Below are 22,093 nucleotides of genomic sequence, written 5' to 3' on the forward strand. Positions count from 1 at the left end.
AGAGGAAAATGGAAACGCAGCTGCGCCGTGGGCCCGGCCAGCCAGAGCTGGGGCTCCCTCCCTCTGTCTCCCTGCGGCTGCCGGGCTCGGGCGGCTCCTCCGGAAACTGACTCGGGTTAGGGGAGCAAAGAGGTTGCGCCGCCAGCGCGGGACGCTGCCCGGGCGCGGACCGGTCTTTGTGCCGCTGGGCTGTTTTCCCGGAGTCACGAGGATGGAACGGGAGCCCAGGTCTGCGGCGAGGGCAGGCGTCTGGCCCCCAGACCTGGTGCGGGGACACCGGGCCGGGCAGTCTCTACCACTCTCGTCCTTGGCAACTTCTGGCCAATCGGCCCAGCCCCTCTGGGTCCCAGCGGCTGGCTGAGCCCCAGGCCCAAAGGGTTAAGCAGGTGCCTCGCCCGGCGAGGCGCTATTGGCCGAGGGTCGGGCGGCGCGGCCGCGGCCACCACGCTCCGCCGAGCCCAAGTTGTGTTCGCGCTGCGGGCGCGGCGGCCAGTCGTTCCCCTAGCTGCCAGGCCCGGGCCTTTGAGCGCGGAGCGAAGAAGAGACGAGAGAAGGAGATGGGGGAAACCAACAGCAATACCAGCAAAGGGTCCCGGGGGTAAGGGCGCGCCAGAGGAGGCGAGACCACGTCCCGCGTTGCTCAGGGGCTGCACCCTCCGCCAGGCAACTCCGGTCCAGTTTCGCGATCCGGAAGGAAGAAGGAGGAAGTGGGGACACGCGGGGGTCCCAGGCGGGGGGTGGGGAGTAGCCATTCACTCCTCACTGCCCCCACCCATTATACAGGCGAGGAGTGCAAGTTGTCATTAAAAAGGCGCGCCCAAACCACGGCATCCCGCCTTAGCCCCTAAAGAAACACTGATATAACAATGTGGAGAAGTAACTGGAAGGCACGAGAAAATAAATGCACGTGTTTTCTCTTTTTGTTTCCCTGGTGGCTGGAATTTGCAGAGTTCGCCCCAGCTGTGGCTGCTAATTTATTCGTTTCATCGTTTGAAAGGGGCGTATAGAGATGGATCACCAGGGGCACAACCGGCTCCCTTTAGCTGGACCTACAGTCCCCACCTCACAAGTTTGTCCAAGACCAACATGCCCGCCCACCAGGAGCGAAGAGAGTCCCTTCTTATAAAGGGTTGAACAAACTCTCCGTTGCACAAAAGCGCCCCCCCCCTTCCTCCTTTGCACACCATCCCTCCTTGATAAGCATCAAGTTCTCCAGTAGTCCAACTTGCAGTTGGCAACCCTCGCGCTACCTAGCGTAGAGAAGACCGGTAGAGTGAGGGGTCCTGTCCGGGAGGGGAGAATCTGCGCCCCCATTCCTGCACACGCGGGCTGGAGTCCAGGTTACTGGAAGCCGCGGGAGGCGCGAGCCTGCCTGGATGGTGGTTATTTCTCTAGAGAAAAGAGGGGGAGAGCGCGCGCTCGTCTTACACTTTGGGTCGGAAGTGCGCGGTGTGTGTGTGTATGTGTGTGTGTGTCCGTGTTGTTGAGGGGGCGGGAAAGAAAGGCACCCTCCGCTCGCAGCCCGTCATTCCCTTGCACCGGCCAAGTCCTCTCCAAGCCTCCCGGTGCATCCTTCCTCCGCCACCCCCTCCCCTTCTTCCCTCAGCTGGGCTCGCGCGGCGCAGCCGGAGCAGCCAGTGAGAGCAACATCCTGGAAAGAGGGGGGAGCACCACCGCCCCCCAAAAGGGAAAAAAGGCCCCACCCTGACACGTTTTGCTGTTTGCAAGTCCCTCGCACTCCCCCCCCCCCCGCACCTCCTCCTCGCGCTTGCGGCAGCCCCCCCCCCCCACCCCAGCCCGCTGCGCGCACATCAAAGCGCCTCTCCGCCGCGCACAGTGGCCGCGGCTCACTAATGGGATTGCAGGCTGGTGCCTGGCTCCGCTGCTGCCGCCGCCGCTGCTCGCGCTGCTGCTGCTGCCGCCGCCCGAGCCCCAGCCCGAGCCCCCGCCAGCCCGAGCCCAGAGCCGCCGCGCCCGGGGGCCGAAGCCGCGGCGATGATCCGAATATTTCCGGATTTCAGCGTGCAGGTGACGGCCGCGGCGGCCGGCGGGGCGGCCGCGGGGGTGCCGGCCGGCGCGGGCATGGGGAGGGCCGGCGCCGCGGCCAACGGCACCCCGCAGAACGTCCAGGGCATCACCTCCTACCAGCAGCGGTGAGTAGTCCCGCCTGGGCTGGGATAGTGTCCCCCGCTCCGGGATGCTGGGGTGGGACTCACTTTGCCTCTTGTTTTGGCGTTACAACGCACATGCACATCGCCAGGGCTCACTTTGCTTGCCCCTCGTTCTATAGATAAGACAGAAAAAAATCATTCACAATTCAGACTGAAAGGCACTTAGTGTACCGGCGAAGTCGAACCACCCTGTACGTTCTGCATGGCCCCAAATCCAGAGTCTCAGCCCCGCGTAGCCAAGGAGTTACAGCGAAGTCTGAGACACAGCACAAGGTGCTTTTGCAAAGTTTTGGGATCCTCGTCCCCTTCAGCGGAATTTTCTCAATGCCTCTGCCGGGTGCGGACCCGAGCTGACGGGCAGCCAGGGGGGCAGTTGATCACCTGAGGCTGATTGATCATTTGTTTCCAAACAGAATGGGAACGGTTTTCAGGAGAAGCTGTAGACTTGCAATTCTACATAATAGTGTTATCTTGTCACCTGTTACTACAGGGAAATAGAGCAAGAAATCCGAGTCTCCTTGGCGCTGTTAAGTATTCATTTTAAACGTATTATAATGCAAATGATAAGATTCAGAGATACAAGTTAGGAAGCAAATTTTACAAAGTTAGGTTAGGTGGTAAGAAGGAAGTTTTCAAGTATTTCTTGTTTGCATTTCTTTCAAACATTTATAGATTTAAAAAAATTATGGGTGTGACATTGAAATAGGAAACATCATTTGATTCAATTAGGAAAGAAAGGGGGAAAATATTACCACCAGCACCACCAACAGCCCTAGAACCCTGAAGTTTTTCCTTAAGGACAACTTTCGATGTTTCAAGATTTTATCAAAAATGTAATCCACAAAAATGCCCTGAGAAAAACTAACAATGTAGTATGAAAGGTAAGCTACCCATTTGTGGGATTCAGTTTCATAAGAGATGGGAGAAAAAAAAAAAGAACACATGAAAGTGTGAAATTAAATATTTGTGTTTCCCAGATTGCACACGATTAAACATCTGAGAGATTTGCCAATGGCATTTAACTTAAAATATACACAATGCATAATTCAAATAAGAGCTCCTATTTTTACCTTGTATTTCAAACTTCATTGATTTGAGAACCTTTGATTTGAACCAACAGTGTTTAAACTGAAAAGGTTAAGATAATCTATCACTGCCATATTTTGTGCCTTCTAACCAATGGCTCAGCGACCAGAGCAGGTTTTGCATAACACACTGAATGCTTTCCAAGTTGATGCCCTGTATTGCATATATTCTGTAGAGAACTTCATTATATTCTCTGAGTATTGTCAGAAGTTTTAAAAAGAGAGTCTTAAAAATAAGTCAAAAAGAGACTATTTCATTAAAGAGATTTAAAAAATTATTTTAGTCTTGTTTTAGTTCAGTGATTATAAGAACCTTTAATACAAAAGATCTGGGAATTTTTCAAACATAAAAGGACCAGGAAGGAATTAGATTTTTCCTTCTCATGATTCAGGTATAGTTTTTTTTTTTTTTTTTTTTGGTCACTTATAAAACATTTAAATGACAATAGAATACATCGGTCACTTTAACTAGGAAGTGCAGGCAGTAGTCACAATAGTGTGGTCTCTGAAGTAGGGAGTCAAGGGTCAGAAATGTCAGAAGGCCTTTGGACGATTTCAGGGAACTCCGGGGAACTTCAAGTAACCCTTAAGACATGAACTGGGCATAAGAAGTGGTCATGAATTTCCAGCTTTTATGTTTATTCTTGGAGTGTTGGTGTCTGTCACCATGAAGATCTTCCCACGGCCAATTGCCTGCCAGTCAGCAGCACCCAAGGGTAATCCTCCATGGTCCCCAACTCTGCCCCTGAAAGCGCTGCAATGCTTCCATGTTCATCTTTGAATTGGGGCCACTTTATCAAGTTTCTGAATCCCAGTGCAGTTCTAAAGATTAAAGCTTTAAAAAGAATCAACTCTAAACTTTAGCCTGTGGGATGTCGTGTTCCCTTTTTTTTATGTTCTCTCATGTTGACAGAAGAGAAGGTGCTAGCTGTGAAAAATGTAGCTCTCCATTTCATTACTCAGATATGACGACACCTGTTACTACCTTTAATTTTAGTTAATTTGGGGAAAGGGGGATGAGTCATGGGGGAGGGCTAGAAGGTTATTGGCATGGTCTTAGTCACAAGTCCCCTGTCCTCTGGAATTTTATTGGGAATGTAGGCCACCTACTTGTTAGGTAGTAGGGGCTGTGAAGGGCAGACTTTAGTTTCCACCTCAAGACCTGGATATGTCTGTTATATATAGTAAATGGTAACATCATTTTACCAAAAAAAAAAAAAAAAAAAAAAGCATTAACTTCCTTCCGAGAGTTTGATGAGGAAGTGACAGGCATAAGGGGGTTTTCAAGCAAAGAGTCACCTGTTGGGAGAATACAAGCTTCTCTCATTTGTCATCTTTTGGTAGAAACGCCCTAAGCTGACTGTCTTGCAGCCAGAACTTCCAAGCAGGCAACTTTTCCTCTGTCTTCCAGCCCATGTATATTTTGTACTTAACACGTTCTACTTCATTTTTCAATCACTCTCATCTTCTCCTACCTGTAGAGTGTACTCCAAAGAGAACTCGAACATCATCATGCAGATTAAACACGTCTGCCATGAAAAACACTTAGGTTTTCCAAGTTTCTGACTCTCAGCCCCACTATAGTGAAATGGTAGCAGTGAATGGGACCTCTTTGAGAGTCTGTTTTTTCTTAAGTTTAAAGTAAAATGCAAAGCCTCTCCTAGAATTGATGTTTTCCGTCTGGCTCTCATAAGAAATGCTTTGGGAGTCCTTTCTACTTTCCTGGGTGACACATGACTGATCCAAGTCTCTGCCTAAAAAGCTGCCCACACCCGGCAGAGCGGTTTCGTGGAGAAAAATCTCTGACCAAGGGTACCTAGGCAATAGATTCCAGCACTGGCCCTGCACCGAGTGGCCCTATCTCTAGGCCTCTCTGAGCTGTAAAATAAGGACGCGGCTAGGCTGGATCCCAGAGGGCCCGAAGTCCGGTCTGGTCCCAGGTGCCCAGGTGGGAGAAGCGTTTTATCTAACTGCGTTTAAACTCCTGGGGATTCACTTGTGAACCCCGGGGTCTGCAGACTTGATACATGCGTGAATAATGCAGATTGCTCCGGGCTTGGAAATGCTGCTGAGAGCGCCCGAGCCACAAGGTAGCCTGTGCCGCCGCTCCGCCAGCCCAGAGGGGCTCTCCGGGCCTCTCCGCCCGCGCACCCCACCCGCTTGTCCCCGAAGGCGCGCCCGGGACGCCGGGTTGCCTTGCCCGCTGCCGTGGGCCTCCCAGTTCCTCTCTCTCTTGTTTCTTTCCTCCTGGCCGCGATACTCCAGAGAAGGGAAGTGTTCGAAACTGCAACTGAGTGGCGTTGTTGCGCCGGCAGCCGAGCTTCCCAGTCCCCCAACGAGAGAGAGAGAGGAGAGAGAGAGACACGGAGAGAGGGAGAGAGAGAGAGAGAGCGCGCGCGAGAGGGGGGCGGGGGGGGGGCGGTGTGTGTCTGCGTGCGAGAGAGCGCTCTGGAGCAAAGCAGCTGGAAAATGCCCAGAAATACTTTCACAGCGGTCAAGCTGGGAACCCCCTGCGCTTCCTCCCCCGCTCCCCGCCCCTCCCGGCCTAGGGCCCCCCACCGCCCCCCGCCGGGAGGGTGTGTGCCCCACCTGCCACCCGGCCGGCTCGGGGCGGCGGCGGCGGGGCTGACGGCGGGGGGTGTGGCGGCGCGCGAGGGCGAGAACCCTGAGGCGGCGGCGGCGGGGCCCTGGGCCGGGCTGCCCGCGGGGCCGCGCGGCCGCCTTCCCCCCGCCGCCCCCCCGCCGCCGCCTCCCCCTCCTCCTCCGCCGCCGCCGCCGGTCGCCTGTCTCCGCGCCGGGCATGTCTCGGGAGCCGGAGCGGCCCGGGCCGCGGGGGCTCTGCGACGCATGGACGGCGGCGGCGGCGCCCGGAGAGCAGGGGGAGGAGAAGGCGCAGGCGGCGGAGGAGGCGGCGACCTGCGGCGAGAGGCACCGGCGGCGCGAGGGGACGGCCGGCTGCCGGCGAGGCTCCGGCCCCTCTACTTTTCCGTAGCCTCCCCGCCTCAGCAGCACGGCCGCCGCCGCCGCCGCCGCCGCCGCCACGGCCACGGCCACGGCCACGGCCGCCGCCCGCCCGGCCGCCGCTGAGCGCAGCGCACGCCCGCACTCACTCCCGCCACCCCACGCACACGCACACCCCCCGCCCTCCCCACGCCCCCCGCCCCGGGAGTGGGGAGAGAGGCAAAAAGTAAGAGAGGAAAAAAAATAGCAGGAAGATGGCGCCCACCAAGCCCAGCTTTCAGCAGGATCCTTCCAGGCGAGAACGGTAACACTTTTCTGTTTATTGAACCTGCCGCCGGGGCGGCCGCTCCCGCCGCCGCCGCCGCCGCCGCCTCCGCCGAGGTGGCGGGCCCCGCTCCGCAGCCCGCCTCCTGGGCCGCGAGCCCGCGGGAACCCGGTCTGCCGGGCAGGCGGCTCCGCGGTCCCCGCGCGCATTGTCCGCCCGCGGCGGCTGCGGCAGCGAGCGGGCTCTCCGGCGGCGGCGGCGGCGGCGCCAGGCTCTCCGAGCGGTCGCACCTCCTCGGCTCGGCGAATGGAGTGACTCGTTGACAGAAAAAAAAAGAAAAGAAAAGAAAAGAAAAAAAAAAAAAAGAAAAAGCAGAAAAAAGAAAGAAAAAAGAAAAAGAGAGAAACAAAAACGAAGGGGCTGCAGTGTGGCGGGGAGCAGCGGTGCGGGTGGGGGGGCCGGGGGATCCCCGGGGCCGCCGCAGGTCCCTTGGCAGCTGCTCTCTAGGAAGGAATGAGGCTGGGGAGGGGGAGGGCAGGCTGGCGAGCAGGGGAGGAGGAGGAGGAGGAGGAGGCCGGGGGCGGGGAGCGCGGAGCTCGCGCCAGGCCCGGACGGTGTCGCGGAGGGGCTTGTCTCCGCGCGGAGCCGCTAGGCCGGGCCGGGCGGAGAGAGGCGCGCGGCCGCCTCCCCGCCGCCCGGGCTGCCGCCCCCAGCCTCGTCAACTTGTAGGTCTCCTGCTTTTGCCCTCTGTTCTCCTCCACTGCCCTCCTATTCACTCTCTTCTTCCACACCCCCCTCACCCCCTCACCCCCGCGGAAAAAAAGAAAACCCTTCAGTCCCAATGAGCCAGCCAACAGCGAGATCCAAAATGTGCCAACACTTGGAACATCTCTGTCCCGTTAGTTACTGTTTGCGGATCTGTGTTTTAAAAAGTTCCAGGGGAGAACTGCATATCCAGGCAGGGACCTCAGCCGAGCATGTCTGTTTGAAGTTAGTTACACCGAAGCCAAAAGGGAAAGGGAGTTTGTCTTCACAATTTCCTTAACTGTCCTGCGTGAGTGGCATTGTTAGATTTCAGAGTAACTAAGCACCCCTCCGCCCCTCGTGGTTTCCCCCTCCTGCTGTCCACCCAGCCTACTTTGTTTGGACTCCTATTTGCTATTAATTGGCAGCGTTAATGACATTAATTGCATATAGCATATTGGTTTGAGCAAAGTGAATCTCTCTTTCTGTCTCAGAAGAGGAAATGCTCAGTAGGAAGTATGAAATGTTACCCATTGATTCCCGAGGAAAACAAATGCGGTTAGATGTGTCCATTCCCCCCCGCCCCGCCCCCGGCCCCCAACCAGCGATGTTTACTTTCCTCACAGGCTTAAGTGAATTTGAAAAGATGAGGGAAGTCCATAGTAGCAAGATTTAATTGTTTTGACATGGGCATTTTTATTTTTGATACAACATAGCATTTAACCTGTAGTTTCCATCTAGTTGTTAAGGAGATATTTAAACAAGCTATTCCCTTAGAAAACTTCACTTGCACTATTGCTTGTTTCCTTTATTCAGTAGGGACCGCAGAATTGTCAGGATTAAGGAAATAATTTCAAGTAGATACGTAAGAGACTCATTCTAAACTCTAATTTCTATATAAGTCATGTACCTGGGAGTAAATCATACACAGCTCAGCTTTTAAAGATGTTAAAGATGGTTAGCATTAACTACCTGACAACTCATAAAGCTAAAAGGAACATTTAGTCTTAAGTGTTTTATGGGAATTCACATATTAAGTACTTTACTTTTGTAGGTAGAAAAATTGCTTTTCAGAGCATTTGTGCAAAGCTTTTAATAATTATTTCGTATTTAACACGGTGATGAATACTTTTCGAAGTCAAAAGTTTATAATTGATTTCCTCCCTTCTTTCCTTTTCTTTGCCTCCTTCTTCCCCAGTTCTCTGGTAGTAAATGTATTTACTGGGATGGCCCCAGTAATCTCTCCAGCAGAGGCCTATTTGTGTGCCATTTTGGGAATTTCTCTGAGATAGGAATCTTGAAGATAGAATTAATTTCTAGAGGAAACTTCATAGCCTGTGCATGAGCGCGTTCTTTATCACCTGTCTCCATTTGGCATTCGAAGAAGGTAAATCAAAGTGCGCGATTTGTTATTCTGCTCCACTTGAGAGCTGAACTAAATAACACTTGGTCTGAAATTCTGATTGAAGTTGTAGGAGGATATACTGTATTTAATTTAATGCCCTTTAATAGCATCTTCTTGTTCAGCTCGGATGCTGTCATTTTAAAGGTTGGATCTGAGAAGGTTTAACCTGTAGGGAGAGGGAGGAGTACTAAGGAGGTACGGGCAGAAGGAGCGACGATACAGAGGAAAGGAAGAAAGGAGTTATAAACTAAATGTTTCAAACAGTAATAACCACAAACTTGGCCCGTTATCCAAACAGTTGTTTTATGCCCCGAGGGTTCACTTTGTTATTAGGGTTTAAAATGCTCTTAACACTTTGAGTGTAAACATTACACATGTTCCTTGATTTGGTTTTGTAATGAGAAATGGGAAATCAGACGGTTGGTTCAGGAGGGGTTGTTTTTCATAGTTACTTGCTCAACTAAGTAGTCACTTCACCTTTATGTGGACTTTGTGCCTCGAACTTGTTGGTTAGCAGTGTAATTTCTCTGTAATGGTTGAACAGAAATATGTTTACAAAAGATGGTTTTCTGTGGACATGCATTAAGTGACCTCCTCCCATTTACTTAAAACATGGTTTCCAAATCATTGACTTCTTAAAGGCTTTTATGGACACTATCTCTATTGTTTTTCACATATACCAGTATCAAAACTTGTAGAGAGAGAGAAAAAAAATCTTTTGAATTGTCTTCTTGTTTAGAAACTCTGACCTGAGTTTAATAATACAGTACAAAAGTCATTTCCTCCTAATAATGTTTACAGAGTAAATTTTGGGAAAAGAAGTTTTTTCTTGATAATGTCTTATGTTATTATTTAGTTATCCTTAAATTCCTCTGACTCATACACGCAGAAAGTGTCTCTTTGGAGCCTGAAATAACAAGTTGAAAACCTTGTGTATTAAAATTCCTTTGATTAAAAACAAAACCAAACAAACAAACAAACAAAAAACTCCAGTAGCCTGCAAATTATATAGTACTACCACAGAGTTTTTCCACTACGTGGATGTAAAACCAAGAAAATTAGACAGAAGTGTCAAGCATGTGATACGCCCAGGCTGGTTTGCAAAGCATATTCCAGTAGCACAGGGCTTTTAGTTTAAAAAGTAAAGGTGGTGGTGGAGACTTTTTTGGAGGCATTTCTTTCTACAATGTAAGCTTAAACACAGAGTGATAAATGATGATATGCGTTGTCTAACACTTGCTTATATATAAATAGCTCCACAAGATTGCTTAAATGATAATCGAAAATATGAAATAGGATGGCCTTCATATCACAAGGCCAAGGGTCTACAAATGGAAAAACTGAAATAATGAAATATTTCCAAGGCAACAGACTGTCAACAAGAACTGTAATGCATGGGCATATCACAGAACCACCGGAGAGGATATTAGATTGTATAGCTCAGGAGCCAGGAGTTATAAAGACCTTCATTATGTAGGACCCTCCCACATTACAGCATCCTTTCCTATTTCCAATTTCTGATTTATAAATTGAGAGACACATAGCTACTTCAAATCTGTAATATGCCTGTTACTAGATTTGATTTGTTATGAGCAAACTCGAACCCAACATTATTGGATGCTTTTGGTTAAAAAAAAAAGTTACATGAGGTTTTTTTTTTTAAGCACCTAGTGGTATTATTATTAAAGTTTTAGTCCCTGTGGTCTTTAAAAATATTCTTAAGAATACGACTTTTATATTTGACTGAAAGTTGTGGGAAATTACTATCTTGTTCAGCAATGAGTTGGGAAGAATTATATTGCAATTTAAATTTGATGTACAAATTGGAACAGCCTGGTATTTTTGGCAATATGAAGTTTGAATTTTCCCTCAGATTCTTCTGCACAGTTGTTGCTCCTACCTGCAATAGATCTGTTTTATGGGAATGCCAGAATTTCTATAAACCTCTCAACTCTTGCTCTGGCCCAGATCTTAGTTTGGGATCCACTGGCATGTTAAAATTGCATCTGTTTGAAATGGGATCTGATGTCCAGGGTCCCCTGCTCTGTGGCATGGTTTTCTATGACAAGGGTTTCTATACTGTACATGCTTTTGTAAAGCAGTACTTTTTTTTTTTTTTTTGACGCGGGAACATTTAGGCAGTGTAGCTTTTATTGAGATATTTTTAAAGCTGTTGAGCTTTATATTTTGTAGGGTATTTGCAGGGGCTATGTCACAGAGATATCTAAATCACTTCTGATAATGTTTTTTTCTAATACATTTCCTTAAGTGCTTTACTATTAATAATGACCCTTATAGTCTATTTTTATTTTCTTATTTTTCCTGCGATTCCAGTGTTCCCCTTTCCTATGCAGAATGCCACTCACTAAATTTAAAGAAAATTAAACACACGTGAGAGCAGAGCTAGCCCCTCCCCTGTTATGTTCACATGGCTACTTTTTCTGTATTATAGCATTCATCTCTTGAATTAATTTAAAAAAAATTCTGCATGGCTCTTGGCTTATAATTTAATTTCAGGTGTTTTATCAACATTTCCTAATTGCATACAATGGATAAGTCTGATACCTAGTGGAAGGATTAGACTGTTAAAATTTTTAGTTGTTCACGTGATTAAATGTTAATTTAAAAATTTAAATGTTTCCAAAGTTGTACACAATGGAATATGTAAAACTTTAAATATTGAAATCTGTACTATGACTAGCTAAGAACTTCCCAAATTTATGGGAAAATTCAGTTATGTTTGCTTTGCATTTAATGATGTTAGTGTTTTTATAGTAAATAGTGCCTGTTTTCTTTCTTTTTTTTTTCCCCTCATTGGGCAGTGTAATAAACCAACTGTAACTGAATGGTATTTTTACTGCGCTGGGCCCCATTAATGTCAATAGGATGTTTGCACTAATAAGTTTGATAGAACCTTACATAGAATAGTTTGCAGTGATATTAGTAAAAATGTAGTGCATAAACAGGGCATGGCTTAGTAAGAGGAAAGTGACTACTACTATAGCTGAAATTACTAGGGCAGTGACAAGATTAAACAGCACTTGAAGTTGTCTGTATACATGTCTGAAGCATAATATTTTGGTGAATTAATTGGCATACTTGTGGTCTCGTGTACAAAATCATGAGAGGCAAGATGAAAATCGCACATTGCCATTGTCCAAACTGCTTGTGAGCCTCAACTATAATTATTGATTGGTTTGTTCATTCAGCTTTATTTATTGAACCTCTGCAATGGACCGTCCTGACTTGTGCTGGAGATAGTAGTGAATAATACACCCTGTAAGAACAGTTGCTTTAGTTATAGACTTGTCCATATATTGGATATGTGGAATATTATCAAGGGCCAGAAAACACCCTTTTCTAGACGAGTAGAAAGTAGAGAATTCATGGACCTGTAAAAAAGGCTCCTTATCTCCTTTGACTTCTGTTAGCTTAGTGTTCTGGGGGGACAGGTATTCCGCTTGTAAAATATTGCAACTAAGGACTGTAAAATAATTAGAGGTTCTTGGGGGAAAGAAAGAAAAGATGTTATATAATGTAAATGAATTAATAGCAAAAAATTTTTTAAAGATCTTTGGGATTTTAAAATGAAAATGATCACATATGATAATAAAGATTTATTGGACATTACTTGTTTCAAAGCCCTTTGCAACAAATATTAAATATTTCCTAGTATTTTTCTCATTGGTTTCCCCACTGCCTTACAAGGGAAGTGCTAATATCCCCATTTATGGATGAGAAAACAGAGGCATATTGTTCCCAAAGAAGGTGGTAGAGTAGAGACTGAAATCAGGTTTGTCTCTGTAGAAATGTAGGACCTTAACTGCAATGTGGAGGGGCCCTGCATTTTTCAGATTTTCCAGAGTCAGGGATTTCTGAGCCCATGCCAGAGAGCTCTTATGGCAGAAAGACTGTGTGTGCCGAGTAGTGAACTAGATCTCTGCCTTTTGGTGTTTCATCACATGTTTGGAGAAGTTCAGAAAAACGGTATTTATAAAGTGAGAGAAAGAATCAGTGAATTATTCTCACTCTACCATTAACATTCCGGTAGTTTTGTGGGCAATCTCCACAGCTATTTGGGCTTCCCTTCTGGCTCAGCTGGTAAAGAGTCCGCCTGCAATGTGGGAGACCTGGGTTCGATCCCTGGGTTGGGAAGATCCCCTGGAGAAGGGAAAGGCTACCCACTCCAATATTCTGGCCTGGAGAATTCCATGGACTGTATAGTTCATGGGGTTGCAAAGAGTCAGATATGACTGAGCAACTTTCACTTCTTTCCTTCCACAGCTATCTATATTTCGGGGCAGACTTTTCACTGAATGATTTCTGAAGCATCAGTTTGCCATATACATAGGCCTCTTTGGTCTTAGACTGTGAAGTATTCATGGACCTTTTCCACTCCTGTTATTCTTGCCTCAGAGTGTGTCACAGTTTAAGCTAAAGACTACAGCCGAGACTTTTATTTTGGGATAGTTTTGCCACTGAATGGGTAAAGCATAATACACTTCACTGCCTGTGTTTCTGTATATTCTTTTGAGATGTACAAGGGCTTGTGGAAGTTGGCCTGTTGCCAAATTACCTGGCATTAAAATAATGACAGCAAGCATTTATATAGTACTGTGTACCAGGTACTGTTCTAAGGGCTTTACATATATTAATTAACTCATTTAATTAAAAACATGTTTAAAAATGGACCACAGTAAATACGTAAGTGATAAGTTATCATTTAGCTTCCCCCACTCTCCTCCTGGATGTTCACACACTTGTGACATTCAAGAAAGGAAAGTCTTGAGAACATTTTAATTTCTCTAATGTAGGGTAGAGGGGGATCACAGGGGTTGGTCTGGTATGTAACATTTCTTTGATAAAAGCTATACTTTTGGAAAGGGCTTCCCTAGCGGCTCAGTGGTAAAGAATCTGCCTGCCAATGCAGGAGACACGGGTTCAATTCCTGGGTCAGGAATGTTCCCTGGAGAAGGAAATGGCAACACACTCCAGTATTCTTGCCTGAGAAATCCTATGGACAGAGGACCCTGGTGGGCTACAGGCCATGGGATCACAAAAGAATTGGACACAACTTAGTGACTGAAGATTATGAAACTTTGTAACATCTGACTTTAATCACTGCTCCTTGTAGAACATATGTTAGATTTGAGGGAGTAGACAAGCATACCACATTTATCTTCCTGTTTTTAGATGCAATACTGTCAACCAAATAGCTTCTTCAAAAAAAGAATAAAATATAGGAATTTCAGGGCTTGAAAGGACTAGATAAGCAGTGCTTGAGTATTTGTGGTTGAAAGAGCTGAGTATTTTGTGTAACTTAAACATTCACTTTCACGTTAAGAAAATTTCTTGTTTACATAAAGGATAGGTTGACTTGTGAGATGTTGGAAAGGACTCATTTAGAGAAATGTTTTGCTAAAATATTGAAGATTAAAAGCAACAGACAGTAGGAAGTATAAATGAAAAATAGGCTACAAAATTTAAAACAGCATTCAGGTCATCTTAAAATAAATTATATCACCAACTCAATGAACATGAATTTGAGCAAACTCTTGGAGATAGTGAAGGACCGGAAAGCCTGGTGTGCTGCAGTCCATGGGAGCACAGAGAGTCAGCCGAGACTTAGTGACTGAACAGCATTATTTTATTATCATCAGTATACCAATGCAGTATTAAAGGGCTCTGACTCTGGTACAGAGGTTGTCTATAACATTAAAACTTAAATATATATCACATATTTTGGAAAGCAATGCCACATAGCATTTTAAGAACACTTTATGGACTCACAGGTCATTTCAGTAATTTCTTATTATCTGATAGACTGGGGCTTTTCTCATTTATAAGATTAATACAAATAATTTTATTATAAAGAAAAGTTTAATATTGGATTAAGGGTCATCTTTAATGAATATAGCTGAAATCAATCCCCTCCACCAACTGTGAATTTTCTTTTCTGCTATTGTAACACTGCAGAAAAGGGCACTAGTTCTAAAAACTTCGTGCAGAAGAAGCACTTTACTCAAAAAGACTGCAGTGTTTTGGTAGGAGCAAGTGGAATGATTGAAACTGTTTTCAGAACCCCTCTCTCTGGTCCTTGAAAATGGAGGCATCAGTGAATAAGGATATTTTGGTAGCTAATATGTATTGTACTAATTGAAATTATTACAAATAATTATATAGTACACAAATAATTATACAAATTACACAAATAAATTTCTCAAAATATGTTTCTTAAAAACATATCCATTCTATTCATGTATATGAATGGGATGACATTTATTTATTGTAGATTTCACTGTTTGTATACATGATTTATATATAAGCCAAATATATATATGTGTGTGTGTATATATATATATATTCTTTACAATGTAACATATATGAAATATAAACCAGTATATGAAGTTTGTGTATATCTACCTAAAATGGGAAAATGTTACAAAGATATCTTAAATATATTATAAATGTCTTACTTTAGATCAAGTTAAATTTAAATATATGCAGAGGATTTGTGACTTTTTGTTTTCCTAATGCTTTAAGGAAAAGTAGGCTCATCATTTATTTTTTTTTGCACATTTTTATTGTTCTGTGTAAATGTAATTTGTTAATCCTGTGAAATTTGTCATAGATAAATTTGCTTGGATTATCTTGTCACCACCGTATCTGCATTCTTTTGTTCATTGCTTATTCATAATTTAACAGTCTGGCAGTGAGCCTTTTTGGGATGCTCACAAAAGATATATGACCTCTACCAGCTGCTACTATAACCTGCAGAATGCACAGCAAGACATTAGAAACGTGAGGATTCCTCTACTGATTAAAGTGCTCTTCATTTAAACAGTCTGTTCATAAGAATCTCAGGAATCTCTTGCTACCAGCAGTTTTGATTTTTTTTCTTCCTAACAAAATTAGTTCTAACAATCGAATCTTCATTTGGTATGATTTTTTCCCATTATCCAAAGGAAGTTAATTCCTTGAGTACTGTTTCTTCTTTATCACGAAATACTTTAGTGTTTTATATTTGGGGGTATGAAAGGTATTCAGAAATGGTTTTCTTGGACAAGAAAAAACAGAGTGGCATAAATATCTCACATCCTAATCGTAGAAGAAATGGTTGGATTTTCGAATCCAAGCACTTTATAGTTTCTACTGTAAATACCCCATATTATGTAGTATGTGGTAGATATTAAAAATAGAATGTAACTTGAAGTGTAACTGCATCTTTAGGTTTTCATTATTCTGAATTAGTTTAGCATATGAATTTGTTCTCATCCCCCCGCCCCCACCTCTCTCAAGAAATCAGTAGATCAGTTTATGAGTAATGGCTAGTTTCGCCTCTCTTCTGTGCAGCCATATGATTACGGTTCAAAATAATTCATTGCTAATCCATGCAGTATTGGTTCATCTCCATCACTCTGTTCTGTGATTAGAGCCTCAGGCCTGCTGCCTTGCTTTCCACCCTGATTTTCTTTAACTGCAACCCTTGTTTTAATATAGTTCTGTAGTCACCACTCTCCCATTCGGCCCTCTCCATTCCTCATATATATCGATTGCAGTAGATTAATATTTATTTGAAGCTATTTTTCAGACTTTGTGAAAAATGTATTCATTTCTTACTGTGAATCTTCATCTAAAGGGAGGAGGAGAGGGAAGATGTAGGATTCAGGTATGCAAGTCTTCTTACAGAATAAAGCTATTGCTTTTCCAGTCTTGATTCTTTGCTTTGGTCAATGTTGATCATTTATACACAAAGCAGGAAGTTTAGTTTCCTTAAAAAAAATTAGGCAGATTAAGCTGCAGTGTTGACAGTTTATCTCTACTTTGTAACAGTTCTAAAATGGCTTTCTGTATTTTCGAAGTATACACTGCAGTCAGTACAATCACCACAGTATACGTTGATCAGCTTGCATTGAATATTTTCAGACAGGGACACAAAGCTATCATTTTTGTTAACATCAGAATTTGCCAATTTTACCAGAAGGTCATCTAACAGATTTTTTAAAGACTTTGTTTCAGATCTCAGTAGTCCTGTGTTCCTTTTAATAATTACTTTCGTCTCATTGTAGCCGTGTGTTTGAAAGTGTAGGTCAATGAGGATGATTGCATTCAGAATTTCATGATCTGTGTAGTGGAACAAATTGAAAGCAAAGCCTGTATCAATCACTGTGAAGGGAGGGTTAATTGTTACCGCTTCTCAAGCCTCTGGACAGATAAACCAGTAATGAAATACTTATTGCTCTGATATGTGAATGCTAAAGGATGAAACAATGGAAACAGGAGCAGTCTTCAGAGATAACCAAAGAGGCAAAGAAAAACGAATAAACTGGATGGAAGTACAGAACTGTGTACTGCAGTAACTCTCTTAAAAGTAATATTGTTTTTAGCCTCCTACCCATCTTTTTTCTGACAGGTTAGGGCAGAATCACATATCAGGTTGCTAAAGCCAAATAAGAATATAAATGGAAAACTCTGTTAAAAAAAAGTGTAATCCTGTGCTTTACATGAAGTCTGTATATTTTACTGAAGTAATAGGTGAATCACTATATCAGGTTTCTCTTTTAAAAAATTAGCGATGTTGCATATATTAAATATTATACCTAAGTAAATGGTTTAAATTCTGAAATATTTTAAAGGATTGTTTTGTCTTTGAAGGGATTTTAGAGTTATTGGCCCATTGTAGACCAAAATATTGAGGAAATAGTGAAGTACATAAGGAAATAGTAAAATGAGAATTAGTGTTACAAAGAAATCGTGAGATAAAAATAAATACATTTAACCATTTCTTCCATATGAACTTAACATTTAAACATCTGGTAGTTACTTATATGTTGAAATATATGCAAAAATATTTAGCCAAATTGAAGTCTTAGGCCCATGACAATCATCTCAACACAGTGGGTAGTTCTGAAAATTAATGAGAATGATAATACTGTAAAGACTGTTCCAGAGTTTGCCCAAATTCATTATCTAAGACTCTTGTTAAGAACATCTCAAAGAATTTTAACCAGGAAAATATATTAATGGTTCAAAAGCATTTCAAAACCTTGAATTATAAAAGTATAATGGAATTATATATGCAAGAGTTATAGTTAGCAACAGAGATAGCAGAAGGTTTTATGAAGGCATATTATCCCATAACCTATACTGCTATAGGACATGGATTCATCCGTAGGGTTTAATCTCATACATTATTTTCGGTTTTTAGGACAAGAAATTGGGATCATTTAAAAAATAAAATAGAGGAATTCCTTGGTGGTCTAGTAGTTAGGACTCTCTGCTTTCACTGCCCATGGCCCAGGTTCAATCCCTGGTTGAGGAACTAAGATGCCACAAGTCACACAGCATGGCCAAAAAAAAAAAAAAAAAAAGTAAAAATAAAATAAAAAGGGTCTCTTCCTACTAATACAGGGAAGCTTATAGCTATAATAAGTTAAGTATATCTTTTAGCAGTCACTTCTTATCTGATGCAAACAACTACTAACAAGATAGAAAAGTCTTAGCAAAAAAGAAAGAGCTGTGTCATACCTTTGTGTTTATCTTCAGAATGTTAAGAATTTCCAAAGGCCCTTTTCTGCGAGGTATTGATGTGGCTGCATAGCAGCTTAAACAAATGACTTGGGACATAGCCCTTTTTATGACAGTAGCACCATCCTCTAGCTGATGCGAGTCTGTATATTGTAAAAATAACTATAAGAGGAATTCTAGAACATCCCCAGACTAGGATATTTAAACTGCTGTTCAGATATGCTAGGGTGCAAGTCAGTTAGAGAGTCCTGAAAGTCAAGCTGTACCAAGGAATGTCAGATTTTGTGTACAATAGAGGGCAGGCAAAAAGCAAGAAGTGTTCCGTTTAGTTCAGTTCAGTTCAGTCGCTCAGTCACGTCTGACTTTTTGTGACCCCATGGACTGCAGCATGGCAGGCTTCCCTGTCCATCACCAACTCCCAGAACCTACTCAAACTCACATCCCTCGAGTTGGTGATGCCATCCAACCATCTCATCCTCTGTTGTCCCCTTCTCCTCCTGCCTTCAATCTTTCCCAGCATCAGGGTCTTTTCAGATGACTCAGTTTTTCACATCAGGTGGCCAAAGTATTAGAGTTTCAGCTTCAGCATCAGTCCGTCCAGTGAATATTCAGGACTGATCTCCTTTAGGATGGACTGGTTGGATCTCCTTGCAGTCCAAGAATCTTCTCCAACACCATAGTTCAAAAGCATCAATTCTTCGGTTTTCAGCTTTCTTTATAGTCCAACTCTCACATCCACGCATGACTACTGGAAAAACCATAGCTTTGACTAGATGGACCTTTGTTGGCTAAGTAATGTCTCTGCTTTTTAATATGACAGGTTGGTCATAGCTTTTCTTCCAAGGAGTAAGCGTCTTTTAATTTCCTGGCTGCAATCACCATCTGCAGTGATTTTTGAGCCCCCAAAATAAAGTCTGTCACTGTTTCCATTTTTTCCCCATCTATTTGCCCTGAAATGATGGGACCAGATGCCATGATCTTAGTTTTCTGCATGTTGAGTTTTAAACCAACTTTTTCACTCTCCTCTTTCACAGTCATCAAGAGGCTCTTTAGTTCTTCTTCACTTTCTGCCATAAGGATAGTGTCATCTACATATCTGAGGTTATTGATATTTCCCCCAGCAATTTTGATTCCAGCTTGTGCTTCATCTGGCCTGACATTTTGCATGATATACTCTGCATGTAAGGTAAATAATAAGCAGGCTGACAATATACAGCCTTAACGTACTCCTTTCCCAATTTGGAACCAGTCTGTTGTTCCATGTCCAATTCTGATTGTTGCTTCTTGACCTACATACAGATTTTTCAGGAGGCGGGTAATGTGGTCTGGTATTCAGATCTCTTTCAGAATTTTCCACAGTTTATTGTGATCCACACAGTCAAAGGCTTTGGCGTAGTCAATAAAGCAGGAGTAGAAGTTTTTCTGGAATTCTCTTGCTTTTTCGATGATCCAGTGAATGGTGGCAATTTGATCCCTGGTTCCTCTGCCTTTTCTAAATCCAGCTTGAACATCTGGAAGTTCACGGTTCATGTACCGTTGAAGCCTGGCTTGGAGAATATTGAGTATTACGTTGCTAGTGTGTGAGATGAATGCAATTGTGTCATAGTTTGAACATTCTTTGGCATTGCCTTTCTTTGGGATTGTAATGCAAACTGACCTTTTTCAGGCCTCTGGCCACTGCTGAGTTTTCCAGATTTGCTGGCATATTGAGTGTTAACACTTTCACAGCTTCATCTTTTAGGATTTGCAATAACTCAACTAGAATTCCATCACCTTCTCTAGCTTTGTTTGTAGAGATGCTTCCTAAGGCCCACTTGATTTTGTATTCCAGGATGTCTGGCTCTAGGTGAGGGATAATAAACATATACTTAAGACAGGAGCCCATGGATATATCGAGATTGTCAGGGCAATACTTTATGAATTACCATTGGCCACTTGCTTGTTTGATTCTAGTAGAACAGCAGCTAATGGAGTAAGTCTTGGTGACTTGTGTCAGTCTTTTGCTATCTTTGTAGGAAGTTCTGTTTTATGTAGTTTCTTCATTTGTATATTGAGTTGCTAACATTTCCTTCCTGCTATAAAATTATGTGACTACATGATTTAAATAACATGAATGTATGATACAAAATAATGAGTTTAAGTTATGTGAATTTTTATTCTGATGGTGTTAATATTTACATATATTCCTTATTTATAAAATTATTAAATAAACTAAAGTTTTCAGATCAAATGTGATGCTTGCCAAGCAGGTTTCCATCATTAAAATATAGGATACCTAAGTATTTTTCTTCTATGAAAACATCTTTTAAAAGAAACTCTTATTGCAAGAATGTCCAGAGGGGCATTGCAGAGGAAGCAATAGGCTGTATTAAGTTATATTTTAAAGTGACATATTATGCACATGACTCAGTGTAATGCTGAAGGAAAACTCTGGAAGTGTTCAGTGATAAATACATTTGTTGGTTAAATTCAATCAAGACAGTAGAACAACTCTGGAAATATTTCAAAACCAGATGATATACCACAAAGAAAGAAGTTAACATAATATTTGATGGACAAGCCAGTGCTTAGGGGAATACCTAATCCCTGAAAATGTTGTGTGTTCCTAAAACATTTATAAAAGAATAAATTTCTGTAGTGAGGTAACAGCAATAATTATTTATTTATTTTTAACCTTGTTTTTCAAAGGAGCTTCCTTCTAATTCTTCTTCTTTACTTGTGAAGTTAAACTGGTTTAGTGTTTTTGCGGTATACAGTAAATCCTAAAGGAAATCAATCTGAATATTCATTGAAAGGACTGCTTCAGAAGCTGAAGCTCCAGTATTTTGGACACTTGATGCTAGGAGCCAACTGATTGGAAAAGGCCCTGATGCTGGGAGGGATTGAGGGCAAAAAGGAAAAGGCGGCAGCAGAGGATGAGACGATTGGATGACATCACTGACTCAGTTCAGTTCAGCAGCTCATTCTTATCTGACTCTGTGTGACCCCATGGACTGCAGCACACCAGGTCTCCCTGTCCGTCACCAACTCTCAGAGCTTACTCAAACGCATGTCCATTGAGTTGGGGATGCCATCCAACCATCTCATCCTCTGTTGTCCCCTTCTTCTTCTACCTTCAATCTTTCCCAGCATCAGGGTCTTTTCAAACGAGTCAGTTCTTCACATCACATGGCCAAAGTATTGGAGTTTCAGCTTCAGCATCAGTTCTTCCAATGAATATTCAGGACTGATTTCCTTTAGGATTGACTGGCTGAATCTCATTGCCGTCCAAGGGTCTTCTCTTAACACCGCAGTTCAAAAGCATCAATTCTTTGGTGCTCAGGTTTCTTTATAGTCCAGCTGTCACATTCATACATGACTACTGGAAAAACCATAGCTTTGACTAGTTGGACCTTTGTCAGCAAAGTAATGTCTCTGCTTTTTAATATGCTGTTTAGGTTTGTCATAACTTTTCTTCCAAGGAGCAAGCATCTTTTAATTTCATGGCTGCAGTCACCATCTGCAGTGATTTTGCAGCCAACCCCCAAATAAAGTCTCACTGTTTCCATTTTTCCCGCATCTATTTGCCATGAAGTGATGGGACTGCATGCTGTGATCTGTTTTCTGCACGTTGAGTTTTAAACCAACTTTTTCACTCTCCTCTTTCACTTTCATCAAGAGACTCTTAAGTTCGTCTTCACTTTCTGCATAAGGGTGGTATCATCTGCACATAGGATTGAAATAACTCAACTGGAATTCCATCACCTCCTCTAGCTTTGTTTGTAGTGATGCTTCCTAAGCCCCACTTGACTTCACATTCCAGGATGTCTGGCTCTAGGTGAGTGATCACACCATTGTGGTTATCTGGTCATGAAGATCTTTTTTGTTTAGTTCTTTTATGTATTCTTGCCATCTCTTCTTTATATCTTCTGCTTCTGTTAGGTCCATACCATTT

General features: G+C 43.4%; 1 protein-coding gene across 9 annotated transcripts in view; it reads left to right on the forward strand.

Moving 5' to 3' along the window:
• The first annotated feature begins 2,076 nt into the window (after positions 1–2,076).
• NPAS3 (neuronal PAS domain protein 3) overlaps positions 2,077–22,093 on the forward strand; it is a 966,851-nt gene continuing 946,834 nt past the window's right edge. For 5 of the 9 annotated variants that reach the window (XM_060401793.1, XM_060401794.1, XM_060401796.1 and 2 more), the window contains exon 1: positions 2,077–2,153. In XM_060401793.1, the coding sequence (XP_060257776.1) occupies positions 2,083–2,153 (71 nt within the window). In that variant the 5' untranslated portion in view covers positions 2,077–2,082. Of the gene's footprint in view, positions 2,154–6,442; positions 6,522–22,093 lie in introns of those variants that run through there. The other 4 variants (XM_060401795.1, XM_042235677.2, XM_042235678.2 and 1 more) reach the window with 2 other exon arrangements.

The sequence above is a fragment of the Ovis aries genome, chromosome 18, assembly GCF_016772045.2.
Source record: "Ovis aries strain OAR_USU_Benz2616 breed Rambouillet chromosome 18, ARS-UI_Ramb_v3.0, whole genome shotgun sequence".
In the NCBI taxonomy this organism is placed as follows: domain Eukaryota; kingdom Metazoa; phylum Chordata; class Mammalia; order Artiodactyla; family Bovidae; genus Ovis; species Ovis aries.